The sequence below is a fragment of the Mercenaria mercenaria genome, chromosome 5 (genome assembly GCF_021730395.1).
Source record: "Mercenaria mercenaria strain notata chromosome 5, MADL_Memer_1, whole genome shotgun sequence".
In the NCBI taxonomy this organism is placed as follows: Eukaryota; Metazoa; Mollusca; class Bivalvia; order Venerida; family Veneridae; genus Mercenaria; species Mercenaria mercenaria.
The window spans coordinates 85,294,627-85,308,024 of record NC_069365.1 but is presented as its reverse complement, the minus strand read 5'-3'; the positions used below and the strand labels follow the sequence as shown (position 1 = coordinate 85,308,024).

The following is a 13,398-nucleotide window of genomic DNA, read 5'->3' as shown; positions in this document are numbered from 1 at the left end:
CGATATCTCACTTAAGCAGGTTCGAGTCTAGGAACGCGCAGAAATGTGAAATTTACGCATGATTGATTTCATTTCCGGTTTAAGTGTACCAACTTATAGTTCTCGTCGAGACTTTCGGTTAGATACCCAACATGCCTAAGTTATCTTTAATACTAAAGGCGTGAGACCGAGTGTGTCCGGATGAATGATTCCGGTTTTAACCTTAATATCAGGAAAACGGATAGAGATAGACCCATAATAGTACATATTTTCCGAGCCTACTCGAAAGGATCTTTCTAATGGTACCAGTCCCGAGCCTGTACGATGACTTAATTTAATGACTTCATTTCCGGTTGGCACCTAGGTTATGGCAAAGTGTACCCTATAAGCTTTTCAAAAATGTCAGATACTCAAACTGTAAAAATGGACCCAGAAACGTCTTGTTTTTGATGATTTTTAGCAACCTTTTCAAACAGTCCTTTACTGGTTCTAAAACTCTAGATGGTCATTGAAAATGTTGGCATTTTTTTTAGAAAACTGTCAAAATGTTCTTTAACATCATATTATTGATGGTATGAAAGAGGCACTTCGGTCCATATGTGACCCAGACCTGGTGTCGCTTCCCTTCCCGTACTCAATACACGGATTAACTTGGACAGATCAATAGGCCTTTGTCAATGCATCCGCTAGACATTGTGGCCATGATCACGTTTGATGCACTCATGACCTTATCTAAATATAGCTTATGAAGTCATTGTAAAAATAGGTCCGAGCATGCGCATTTAGGGATAGTACGCTTATGATTGGAGTCATTTTGTCAGTGGACGCCAAAGAGGAAACATCGTCGACAAAAAGTAGTCTTTTATTTTCAGTTAACGTTACTTCTAACGTAGCTATCTTAAATAAATCTTAATGTTTTTAATTAAAAATATTGTAATAAATATTTTGCTTTAAATTATTTTTAATAAGTTCTTTGTTTAACATACAATGTATTTATTCATTTATGTTATAGATAAATCTATACGATTATTAATAGAACATAATTTATGTATAGTTTTTTGTTTTCATGTTATCTACCCGTCTAGGGCTGAGCACCTGACCCTCAATGTGCGCGACCACGCCCTAAAGTGTGTATACAAGTCAGCTCTGTATACTTCCGGGAGACATTTCTATCAATAGAACATGAAGTACTTCTCAGTATGAAAGTCTTAAAATAGATTTATTACAATTGTTTCTATTTATAACATTGTGAAGTCATTGTTAAAATAGAAAAATGATGTCATTCTAAAAATAAAATTCAAAATGGCCGCTGCGCATGACGTCATAGATCCAAGATGGCCGCCGCGCATGCGCAGTATTGATGCCAAATAGACTCCTATAATACTGATTTATACGTAGATCAGACAAGGAAAGGGAAATAAACCTTTTGAACTCTTGATGAACGCACGAACGGACAATGCGGCAACTATATGCCCAACGAATTGTGTCGGAGAGTATACACTTTGTAAACAATTTGGGTGCAAGTATAATTAGCAGGACTTAATCATTAGGCAGTTTATGAGGATTAAGATGCGTGATCCGAAGTACTAGTTACTGTTAAACACCTTTTTATATCCACTATAATGATCACTTAGAGTGTGCACTTCAAAGGGGAAAGAAAACAAAGCAGAAGAGATTCAAAATTTATTGTCTGAAAAAGCATTGAAAGAATTACAATACCTACATAAGTACTAACCAATTTAAAGATATGACAAACATCACTTTTTAGTGTATTTTAAGACTTTCCTATTAAAAAGTTTTATGAATAATTACCACGTAATGTTTGTATGTTGTTACATATTCCGTATTCATCTATGATTTATTTTATAATATGAAAACCATGGAATAAATACAAGAAAGAAATGTTACAGGAAACTTTGTATTTTATGAAAAAAATAATAACAGGGAATCATTTGAGTTGTCAGTCTTGAAACCAAACTAAAAAGAAAATCAATACTTCGTCTAAAGTGTTCGATGGTTTGAAACAAGTATTATTCCAGTGGAATCGTAAATGATAAAATAATTTTATTGTAAAAGCAATTTCAGTTAAACCGCTGCAGTTAGACATGTCATTGAAATGTTAGTGCATTTATTGTAATAGATTAACTGAACTAATTAAAATCTGCATTTTTTTTTGTCAAAATGTAAGTAGTTTTTACAGTCGGTTCGCAAGTAATCCGTTATATGTCGCGTTAGTCACTTTCGTTCATTAATGCTGATTTATATACTGAACAGCAAAAGAAACTATCCAGATGTATAACTGGTATATTTTGAAATAAAAAATTAATTTTCAAATTTGAATTGTTTCTTTGTACCAAAAGTACACTTGGAGATCTTCACGTGATAATTTTTTAAAACTCAATCAACCGTGAAGTCAGTAGTCCCACAATAGCCGTTTGAAAGGCTATTTCTTCTGCACGTCATTTGCATTGTAACATCCCAATTAGGCGCTCGCGCTAAATTTGATTCAGTCGTGCGGTGCAACCAACAATATTTTTAAACCTTTATGCTGTTTTTCGAACAATGACAATAAACTTTAACAAAGAAAATTGATAATTAAAGACGCACGTGAATTTCATGCAAAACGGCTATTTTGGGACTACTAACTTCACGGTTGATTGATTTTAAAAAAAATAATCACACGTGGAGTTCTTCAAGTGTAATGTGATATGAAAAACACAAGTGATTTATAAATTAAAGCTTTGAAATAAAAAATACCCAAGTTATGAAACTGGATGGTTTCTTTTGCTGTTCAGTATATATCATATTCAAATTTTCATATCACAGTTTTATTTCATCAACAACTGTATATCAAACATGTGTGTTTATTTTGCTGAATTAAGTCTGATTATGAAATACATTTATTGTACATTTAACATGTTTCTGAATAAATTAAACACGATTTTTTTTATCGTGGAAAATAGAATTATTCGTGAATATATATGTCATGAATATAAATATTACAAATATCACATTATAAAAACCAACATAATTACAAAACATACATTCAATTATATCGCAGAAATAGCTATGTTTTATATCTCAGATATTAAGGACAAAAATGGACTAGCTCTTTTATATAATAAATAAAATAAATTTTGTGACATATATATCACAGGATAAGCCATAAAGTATTTCTACTTATTTCCAATGGGGTCTTTGTGAAAAATTATCAAGGTACAAAATATTGGCTGTTTTAAAAACAACATTGTTCTAAGAAAGACAACTCTTACTATCATAAAAGAAAATCTAAATCTAGAGTTACATGTACATTTGTATTTGTCTATCAAAGAAAACCCTAATTATTACAAGTATCACAGTTATATTCAATTATGACATACATATCAGAGAATAAATCTAGAAATATTGCACACATATTGATAAAATAATATCATACAACTAATAAAAGATAAAATGTAATTTTTCAGCACATTTCATACATTCAATGAGTTCCAGTTTGACTGCTTTTTTAAAGGTATACTTATTTTTTAAACATTTTATGTTATTTGGAAGGCTATTCCAGTCATTTATAGCTTGAAAATAAAAAGTAGTCGATGTAGAACTGTCAACCTGAGGTACATGAAAGCTGTTAACATTATGTCTACAATTCTAAGAATGTTTCTTAGAGACAAGAGAGAAGTTATTGTGCAAATATGCTGGACAACTATTATTAAAAATTTGATTGAGCCTCAGTTGTTTGACTCTGTTTTCAATATTAAGCCATCCAATATTACAAAAATCTGACACTTTCAAAGATCTCTTATAATCATTACCACAGATAAACCTGATAACTTTGTTTTGAGTCACTTGTAATCTATTTTTCAACTATTTTGAAATACCACTATACCAAGATGAAGAGGCATAGTCAAAATGACATTGTATTAAAGAATTACATAAATTCTTTCTCATATTCATGTTTAAACAGTTATTTGCCTATACAAAAATTTCAGTATAGAATTTATTTTTTTAACAATATTGTTAACTGTTGATGTAGCGGAAAGATCATTGTCTAATACACTTAAAAGATATTTAACAGATTTTTGTGATTCTATGGTATGACCATTACAAAATACATTGAATTTGTCAACCTTTGCTAGTTTTCTTTTAGAACCAAACAAGATACATTCAGTTTTGCCAAGATGCAGAGATAATTTGTTGTCAACTAACCATTTACTACAGTTTTCAAGCTCTCTTCCTAGAACATTTTCAATTACCTCTGGATCTTTATGAGAAAATAGGAATGCACTATCATCTGCATATAAAATTAATTTGCATTTATTACTAATACTAATACTCATATCATTGACATATGCAAGTATGCTTCCTTTTGGAACACCGCATGAAATATTCATAAAATCTGACATAGAATTATTCGCATTGACTGTTTGTTTACGACCGGACAGATAAGAATGAAACCAACTCAACTGACTCCACACCCATTTCTTTTAATTTGTCACATAGAATTATATGGTCCACTGTGTCAAAAGCTTCTGGAGATCCAACATGATCATTCCTGTATACAGACCTTTGGAGTTTTGATTTTTGAAATGGTCGGACAAGTGAATAAGGCATGAGTCAGTGGAGTAATTACATCTAAAGCCACTTTGAAATTCATATAAAAGACCTTGTTTAATAGAAGACTCTAGCTGACTATAAATATTATGCAAAAAGGAAAACCTAAACATCGACATTATGAAGGAAAATAATGTTGTATAACAAATAGCAGGTAATCATTAAGTTTATACAGCATAGCTTATAACACAAATAGTTTAATAAAATCAATATTCAGCGCTTATGTAGTATTGTTTAATGTCTTGCCGACTTAAAACTTGTCTGGGTTTACCTGACAGGTTATTCACTATTGGTCAGTTCAACTCTAGCACCAACGAAGGTTTAGACCAGTAATAATTAAGTCGTCGCTAAACCTTGCATTCTAATGGATTTTTACTAAAACTCGGCGAGTATATTTGCAATGTATTGGCTTAGCCTTCGTCACTCACCATAAACCGGTTAATACATTCAGCGAAGCGTCTTACCCCTATTTTACATACAATTTGATATTTGCCTTACGTTGTATCATATATATCTTCCCGTGAAACATTTTATGCCACCCCCACACCATCCACGGAATAAGGCGGAATATAGTGACTGGACTGTCCGTCTCTCCGTCCGTCCCCTTGGATTCCAAATGATAAGTTTAGAATGCTTTGACATAGGAACCTCAAGCGCGATAGGCAGGTTGGTCGTGACCGGCAGACGGCCCTTATTGATTTTGAGGTCGGTTGCTCAAAGGTCAAGGTCGCGTTGGCCTTGAGCTGAAAATCAGTTTTCAATTTTCATAGGTTGATTGTCAGTGGTCAGAAGATAAACTCCATTGTTTTGGGGGTCAGTAGTTCAAAGATTTAGGTCACAGAAAAGTGGAGGTCATTCTTTTCTTTGAGAGTCTGTTCTGTAAGACGTTTCTTAAAAACATTATTTTATATCACAATTGTATTATTGTGCTGATGCTACTTCACTATGTGCATTTTCCTACAAACATTTTAAAGATACGTCAAAAATGAAATGTGAAGAACACGTTGGTGTAGATAAAATTTTAAGCGCTGATCATGACACTTCCGTGGTGTCCACCCGTATATTTTTCCAGCTAATCCAAGCCGACGAAATCTATTTAAATAAGGTTTATTTGTTACATGCGACAGAGGCTGACCCAATCTCTCTATATTCAACATTTTCCCAATGACCTCTTGTTAAAAAATTTTCAACTATATTTAAATATTCCGCCTCAGTTTTTTCTTAAAGATAATTCATTGCTGACACCGCTTAAAGTAGAAAAATCCAAACGAAGGTTTAATTTTTCTCGTGTCCCGATATTCACCTGCTGACTAAGTCGTTGTAAATATATACAGCACGGCTTAATTCGGAGGTTAAGTCACAACTAAACAGTTGAAAAACTATAAATCTATAAAGACAATACAGGTGTATCACTTAATCTAACAAGTATTGCTAAGAACACATGGCAGATAACTCATTAAACCTATAAGGCATAGCTTATAACACATGACAGGTAGCTCATTAAATCTATAAGGCATAGCTAATATCACATGTCAGGTAACTCATTAAATCTATAAGGCATAGCTAATAACACAAGACATGTAACTCATTAAATCTATAAGGCATAGCTAATATCACATGGCAGGTAACTCATTAAATCTATAAGGCATACCTAATAACACATGACAGGTAACTCATTAAATCTATAAGGCATAGCTAATATCACATTAAATCTATAAGGCATACCTAATAACACATTGCAAGTAAATGTCTAATATATACGGTGCAGCTAATAACACATGACAATTAAATAATTATTGTGAAATAGATGACTTTAAATAAATTTCATAGAATTTTCATGGAAACATCTTTTTCTATATTCATCAGGGTACAAAATTAAATAGTAAAAGAAAATGTGTTCTTTAAAACGTGGATAGTCGAAAGTTCCTGCGTTGAATGGATGGAACAAGGTACTGATAAAAAGTTTAAAAAAGATAAAACCCAGATCGCTACGAATGCATCCAAACTTGCTAGCAAGTACGCCTCTGATCCAAATATGAAAATAACATTTATTTTGCCGATTTATCATGTGTTTTCGTTTTTCAAGAAAACGACTTTTTACTGCAAGGGATTGTTTGACACATTTCTAGATACTTTATATAGCTGAGCAATATGGTATTTAAGAAATAATATATTCCAAACAGTGATTTACAGATGTGAAGGAATTATATCATGAGGGTGCAGCCCTCTAAACGACAATGATCTTATTCAAGAGCCAATCACTTTGAAAATTATTATTTTGATTCTAGCACGTTATCAATGATTATTATGATCATTCTTTACGACAACAACCAAATATTTGCCTGTTTCTTGTGTTTTTTTTCCAGCGTGCCGCCATGACATTTGACGTTATAACGTAATAATTGTGACGTACAAACAGCCAATTGTTGCTATGAAAATAGCACACAGTCTTCTTTGTTTAATAGGGAAACAAATCGTGTCGTGTTAGAAATATAAATAACGGATCTTTTCCATGGATAAGTACCTGTCTCTCCCTTTAAATAATTAATATTAGTTAATATTAGTTACAAAACATACCACACACTTTGAACAGTAAACAACAACAACGAGTTTAAAAAAACATGTAAAGAAAGAGAGTGATTAGTATTTCTACACAATTGATGACTTTTTACAGAAAACGTAAACTCCCGTGATTTTGTATCCAAAAGTCAACTTGAATATGATGAAATATGAAATAAAAAAAAACCTGATCAAAACAAGTGTTTTTTTTTACGAATGGAATTTTATGCTACATGTATCACATGATAATTTCTTTGTTATCCATAATACACCAACAAAACTGCTAAGTTCCCTGACTTACAATGACAACTGAATGCAATTCCAAGTGAGGAAAGCTAAAATAATTATTTTAGAGACTGCATTCAAACTAATGAAATAAGAAGTGAGTAAATGATTATTAAAAACATTAAATTTTGCAAAAAGGTCAAAAATATAAACTTTGCACTCATGCACTGAAATCTGGACTAAAAAGTTATTTTTTTATTTATTTATTTGTTTAAATAAAACATGTTTACAGTAAACCTCACTTATAAGGAACTCGGATATAAGGAACACTCGGTTATAAGGAACAGTTTTCAATTCCCCGATCTAATTCCTTCTTTATTCAATGTAAAAATCCTCGGTTATAGGGAACTCGGTTATAAGGAACACTCGGTTATAAGGAACACTTTTTCTAGTCCCAAAGTACGAAATTCAATGGAATACCCTTCGGTTATAGCGAACAGACATAAAGAATAAAAATTATTGAAAACTGAAAATAAACAGGAGAAATGCTTAAAAAATGTGCACATGAATAAACACATATTATTTCATTTCTACGATCTTTAGTTTGTTATTTCACGGATATAATGAAAAGAAAATAAATAATATCATCATTAACTTATATTAACTCGAGATCATGTTTGAGAGCTAAATGCATCAGGTATTTCATGTTAACAATAGTGAACGAAAATCAGTCGTGGACACGGTCATGTCATACTATCCTAAATATATGTGTTAATTACGCGTGATTAACAATGGCAAACAGTCCAGTTTACCAAATTTTCAATTGTAAAATTTATAGCAGGTGCTAAAATGGTCAATAGCAAAACTATAGGTATAATTTACACTTTAGTCCGTATGTATGGCGCCGTTGTCTAGTCGTAATGTACTGTATGTCATAAACACCCTACTTTTAAATTTTAATTGGTAGTCTAATTTAATATTTTTTGTTAATTATTTGAACAATTATTTTATATTAGTATTGATGCCTATTCACATAACATGCTGTCGAGCAAGGTAAGGGCTGCAACATATCTTAAAATCATAATGTATTGCTCTCCTAAAAAAAGAAGATAGAAATAGCCGACAAAAAATAAACACAAATCACGTCATTCTTACCGACGTACATTTTGGATTAGTTTAGGTTTAAACGCCGTGTTTCAACACTATTTCAGTCATATACACGCAGTCAGTTTACCTTACGATCTCTCTAGGAAAGGACCGGTACTAGACTCACAACTTTCTCACATAAAGATTCATGGTCGACCCGGAGCCCTTTTCAAACGTCAGTCAAATAGTGTTCGCTATACAAATTGTGTTCGTTATACAAACCTCGGTTATAAGGAATTAGTTCGCTATACGGATACAAGGAACCTCGGTTATAAGGAACAATTTTTAAAGGTCCCAAGCTGTTCCTTATAAGCGAGGTTTACTGTATTCGGACATACTTCTCAGTCTTAGTAGAATACACTTAAAATATGTTATTTTCACAACTTTCCGATTCCCATTGTTACTCTTTTGTCTTTGAAGATCGTTTTTAAACAAAGTTCTTCTTACAAACATAAACAAGCTTTATAAAAAGTTCACAAATGGTGTTATATACAAGTACTTAATTAGCTCTGTTTTTTATTAACAGACAACAGACATCTTATTGTTACATGTAACAGTAAATTGCTATTTTATCTTTGCTAATGGAGTTTTTTTCTGAAAATAGTTGTTAAAATCTGGCTCTTTGTTCAGTCAGACATTTTTATATTATTCATACCATTGTACTATTTTCATAGCTTGGTGGTTATTTTCTTAGACTAATTACAATGTTTCATTTCATGTAATATTATGTAAATGGACTTTTCTACCGAAAACATTAAAGTTTGATTTCATCATAAGAAACAGCTTAAACATGGCTAAAAGGAAGGGAACAGATACTTATGCCACTTTTACTGGATGTGATATGAAAAAGAAAAACAAAAGATAAAAGACAGACTAATATAAGATCATGCAGGATTAAAGAACGCAGCTTCCCCAAAACGATACAAAACATCAGTGTATGTATGGATGTGTAAATGGTTGAAATTTACACATCTGTACATAGACAAACTTAGATAATCATACCAATAGTACAACATAAACAATAAAGGAACGACATGGAGCATTGCCTTGGGAAGGTCATCGCAAAAACATCACTGATGAGTATAAAGTGGTTCATGTTGCGCACCAAACCCCATTCTTGTCCATCATCTTATTCCAAAGTTACAGGACAGAGTCAATTAAAGTTATCCATGTCAGGTGAATCCCTGATACACACAATAATATCAAAAGGTTGGACAGGTGAAACACAACAATGCTCATGTAATTGATTATACCAATTACCTGACCAACCATATACGCATGCACTCCATGCCTTTTTTGCAAAAGACACAGCAACAAGGGAAACACCATGAAGGGCCCGAACAAACAGGTCAGAAGACAGATATCAAAGCATCAGAGTCCAATTGGGATTTACAAACTGCCTATCATGGAGTGTTCTACCTGGCCCGTCAGATACAGTAAAAGAAAAAAACGTAGCATCCAATAATAAAAAGGACTGACCACCTAAGATGCGTCGTGTCTCAAAATAGTCCTCTTTTAATAAAACGTTTGTAATTTCACTCCTTATAATTGTAAAATTGCCATGGCCAAGAATTTTAGTTATTAAATGCCAATACTTTGAAAGTCAGGCTTTTATATACTATTAGATTTTAAAACTTGAAATGAGTTAGGACAGTAAAATTTAGTAAAATATTTTTACAGTTTATAATAACGGTAGTCCTACAAAAAGGAAAAGTGATAACGTTTATTGACGTATTTCACAATTCAACATCAATGAAATCTTATATAAACGTTTCATTTGGTTCAAGAATACTTCAAAGAATTAAAAAATATTTGTGGTTTCCAGCTTAAAGTTAGATTAAGAACTTGAAACAAGAATTGATCTCAATTACAATTAGTTGCACTTCTGTTTATGACAAAATTAGCATTGACTGATAAATTACAATTTCTTATATGACATTCTTTAAATCTTAGTAATTAATTATACAAATAAAGATTATTCCCGATTCCCTTGTCTGCCTATGTTATGTAATAGTCTGCAGAAGCTTAACGGTTCGGAAGTGTATGCTTATTCGCCTGTTCATTAATAAGGTAACGTTGGCGGCTAGTAAGAAATTTTAGATAACAGACAAATAAGTAGCACAACTTCTTGACACAAATAGTAACTTACATTACTATTTTCAGAGAATCTGTAAATTGATTCACTCACTTCGAACTAAGATACATAAACGATAAGAATCAAAACGTGGCATTATTTTGTAAAGCTATATTGTCTACCAATTCTAATTGCGCTTCACTGTACCAATTCTAATTACGCTCCCTGAACTCAAAACGGCAAATAGATACAGTAGTGTGGCTGGTAACCTTAACGTGTGTTATGTCAGTAAAATGGCCTTCAATCAGACTCCTCTCCGTTATTTGCCTGTCATTTACTTGGATCTGAAATAAGAACAAGATAAATGTGTGAGACAATGTGCTGCCAAAACGAGACTTGAAACTTGAACCTTAGACTAACAGTTACAGTGATTTTGTTCTACAAGTTATTATAAGCTATCGAGCCACCCAAACAATTTTCCAGTCCTATTTTCATGTTATATACCATGACGGAGATATTTCATAGACTAAATATTACATAATGAAGATGTATAAACCATTTCATGAAGTAATATGCATTGTATGTAGCAATAATTTTACACAAATACTTCTTTATAGGCAAGCTCATGAGTAGTGATCTACGCCACGGATACTTGTAAGGCGAATACCACGTGAGAAGATTTTGCACGATTCGAATGACTGTTACCGCATTTTAAACTCCTTTGCAACAAGGTTTGTCAAGTTTATTCACCAGACGTCGCGGAACGACTATACCCTGCCGCATATAAAGCACTTGGTGTCACAAACTGACATACGGGATGTTTTTCTATATTATATAACTTAAATTTCCATGTACATTTTATTAAATTTGGTTAAGTAATAAGAAAGTTGGTATTTTATAAACTTCAGTACTGTAATTCATGATTTTATCCCTAAAACCATTATAACGGGCCTTAAATTGTCAATTTCAATCCGCACCAAAGTAATCAGATTTCCCGGCTATATCGTCCCATGAAATTTAGTATTTGGCGGGACATTACCCTACAAATAGACTGGGCTAGATATGCCTAGCGCACACCACATTTTGACATTAGAAGAATCTACGTCAAATTTATTTTTCTTGATAGAGATTTATGCTCGATCGAGGTAAGAAGTTTATTTGTTAGATTTTTGTATGATTTTTGAATTACGATTTTTATTTGGTAAATTTTTGTTCATTCTACAGAATTTTGTAACGTTTACTTTTCGGCATGTGATTTTGGCTAGTTTCGGTATGTCAGGATAATTTAGTAAATTTTTCAGACTTTTGTAAATTATTTTGAAAGAGGAGTCTAAAATGTTTCGTTTATATAAGCTGAAAGATTTGTACTGAAATTTGTGTAACATGATAATTGTAAAGTACTCTTTGTCAAAAACATATGTCAAACATTTCGTTGTTAATTATGGAACGCCGATAATGCATTGCATTGTAATGTTAAATCTATGTGGCAAGTCTAGTACCATGTATGTAACATGTTATTGTAATTTGAAATTATTGTGTGCTAGTCTATATACATACAATGTCCGTTTTGTTGTACTGCATTTGATATTATATTGATACCAGCTATTGTATAACGTGTGAATTGCATTAAATTTTGTTAATTTGTAGTTGTAAATAATAGCTGCAGTTTGTCATTTCCGTATCTATAATGTTTCATCATAAACTTTTCATATCTTTTCCATACTTTAACTTTAGACTTTTAAGTAATTAATTTTAGAAATAATGGAAGTAAGCAGTGACGTTTTTTAATCACGTGACGTATAAACTTAGTAGCACATATATTTCATATAAGTAGCACGTGTTATTTATGGGAGCCTACGGAGGTATGGTGTACCCAAAGGAGCAGTTTTATGCCCTGACTTATTTGTTTTGCTATGGTGCTTACCATATGTTATATATTTTAGCTTCTTCCGCCAGACGACTTTTACCTTGTGATGCTGTCACGACCCGGAAGTACAATACCCGAGGTTCATTTGTCTTCACTCGCCTGGATGTGATTTTCCCAGCGCAGAGCTTTCGTCCCATGGTTGTGCACTTCGATAAATTCCAAAACAGTTGCAACAAGGTTTTAGAAGAGTTTTCAAAACATTTTAGTAATTTTGACTTTAATATAAGAAAAACCAACGTAAGAAAAACGATTAACAAACGCTTTAGAGCAGTACTGTATTGTCTGTATCTAAACATATTTCAGAATGGTTGCCAGTGGCTTTAAACGCTAATGTTTTATAAAAAGTGATTTTCACGTATTCTTGACAACATTTTCGCAATATATTATAAGCGATTGGAAAACGCTTTAATGCAGTATTGAAAACAATTTTTCAAAACAGCTTTAAAAATGTTTTTTCCAAGCGTCTTGGTAATTACTGTTTTAATGAAGCATTGAAAACATTTTATAAACATATAAAAACGTCTGGCAAATACTTCAGTGCAGTATTAAAAATGTATGTATCTAAACACGTTTTCAAACCGATTGTTAAGTAGTTTCAGAAACGCTTTCAAAACGTCTTTGAAATTAAGATGTTATGCAGTCCTTTTATCAACGTATTAGAACGATTGGCGTAGGTTAAGTGTAGTATTGAAAACGTTTGTAGGGATAATACACGTTTTTTATGTTATAACGTATGCAGAAGCGGGATTGTTTTTGACCGAGACCGAAGGTCGAATTGTCGAGATCACAAACATATCCCAAGGGCTTCTGCAGACGTTAATATAAAACAAACGTGTGTTATCCCTACAAACGTTTTCAATACTACACTTAACCTACG

General features: G+C 32.4%; 1 protein-coding gene across 2 annotated transcripts in view; it reads left to right on the top strand.

The window, feature by feature from the left end:
- Positions 1 to 12,981, top strand: part of LOC123558598 (uncharacterized) — a 56,700-nt gene extending 43,719 nt beyond the window's left edge. The window contains exons 9-10 of one of the 2 annotated variants that reach the window (XR_008371099.1): positions 11,212 to 11,325; positions 12,538 to 12,981. Coding sequence is in view for 1 of the 2 variants with exons in the window: in XM_053544158.1 (XP_053400133.1) it covers positions 11,212 to 11,252 (41 nt within the window). In the remaining variant the exon portion in view is untranslated. Of the gene's footprint in view, positions 1 to 11,211; positions 11,340 to 12,537 lie in introns of those variants that run through there. The other variant, XM_053544158.1, reaches the window with a different exon arrangement.
- Positions 12,982 to 13,398: the final 417 nt, after the last annotated feature.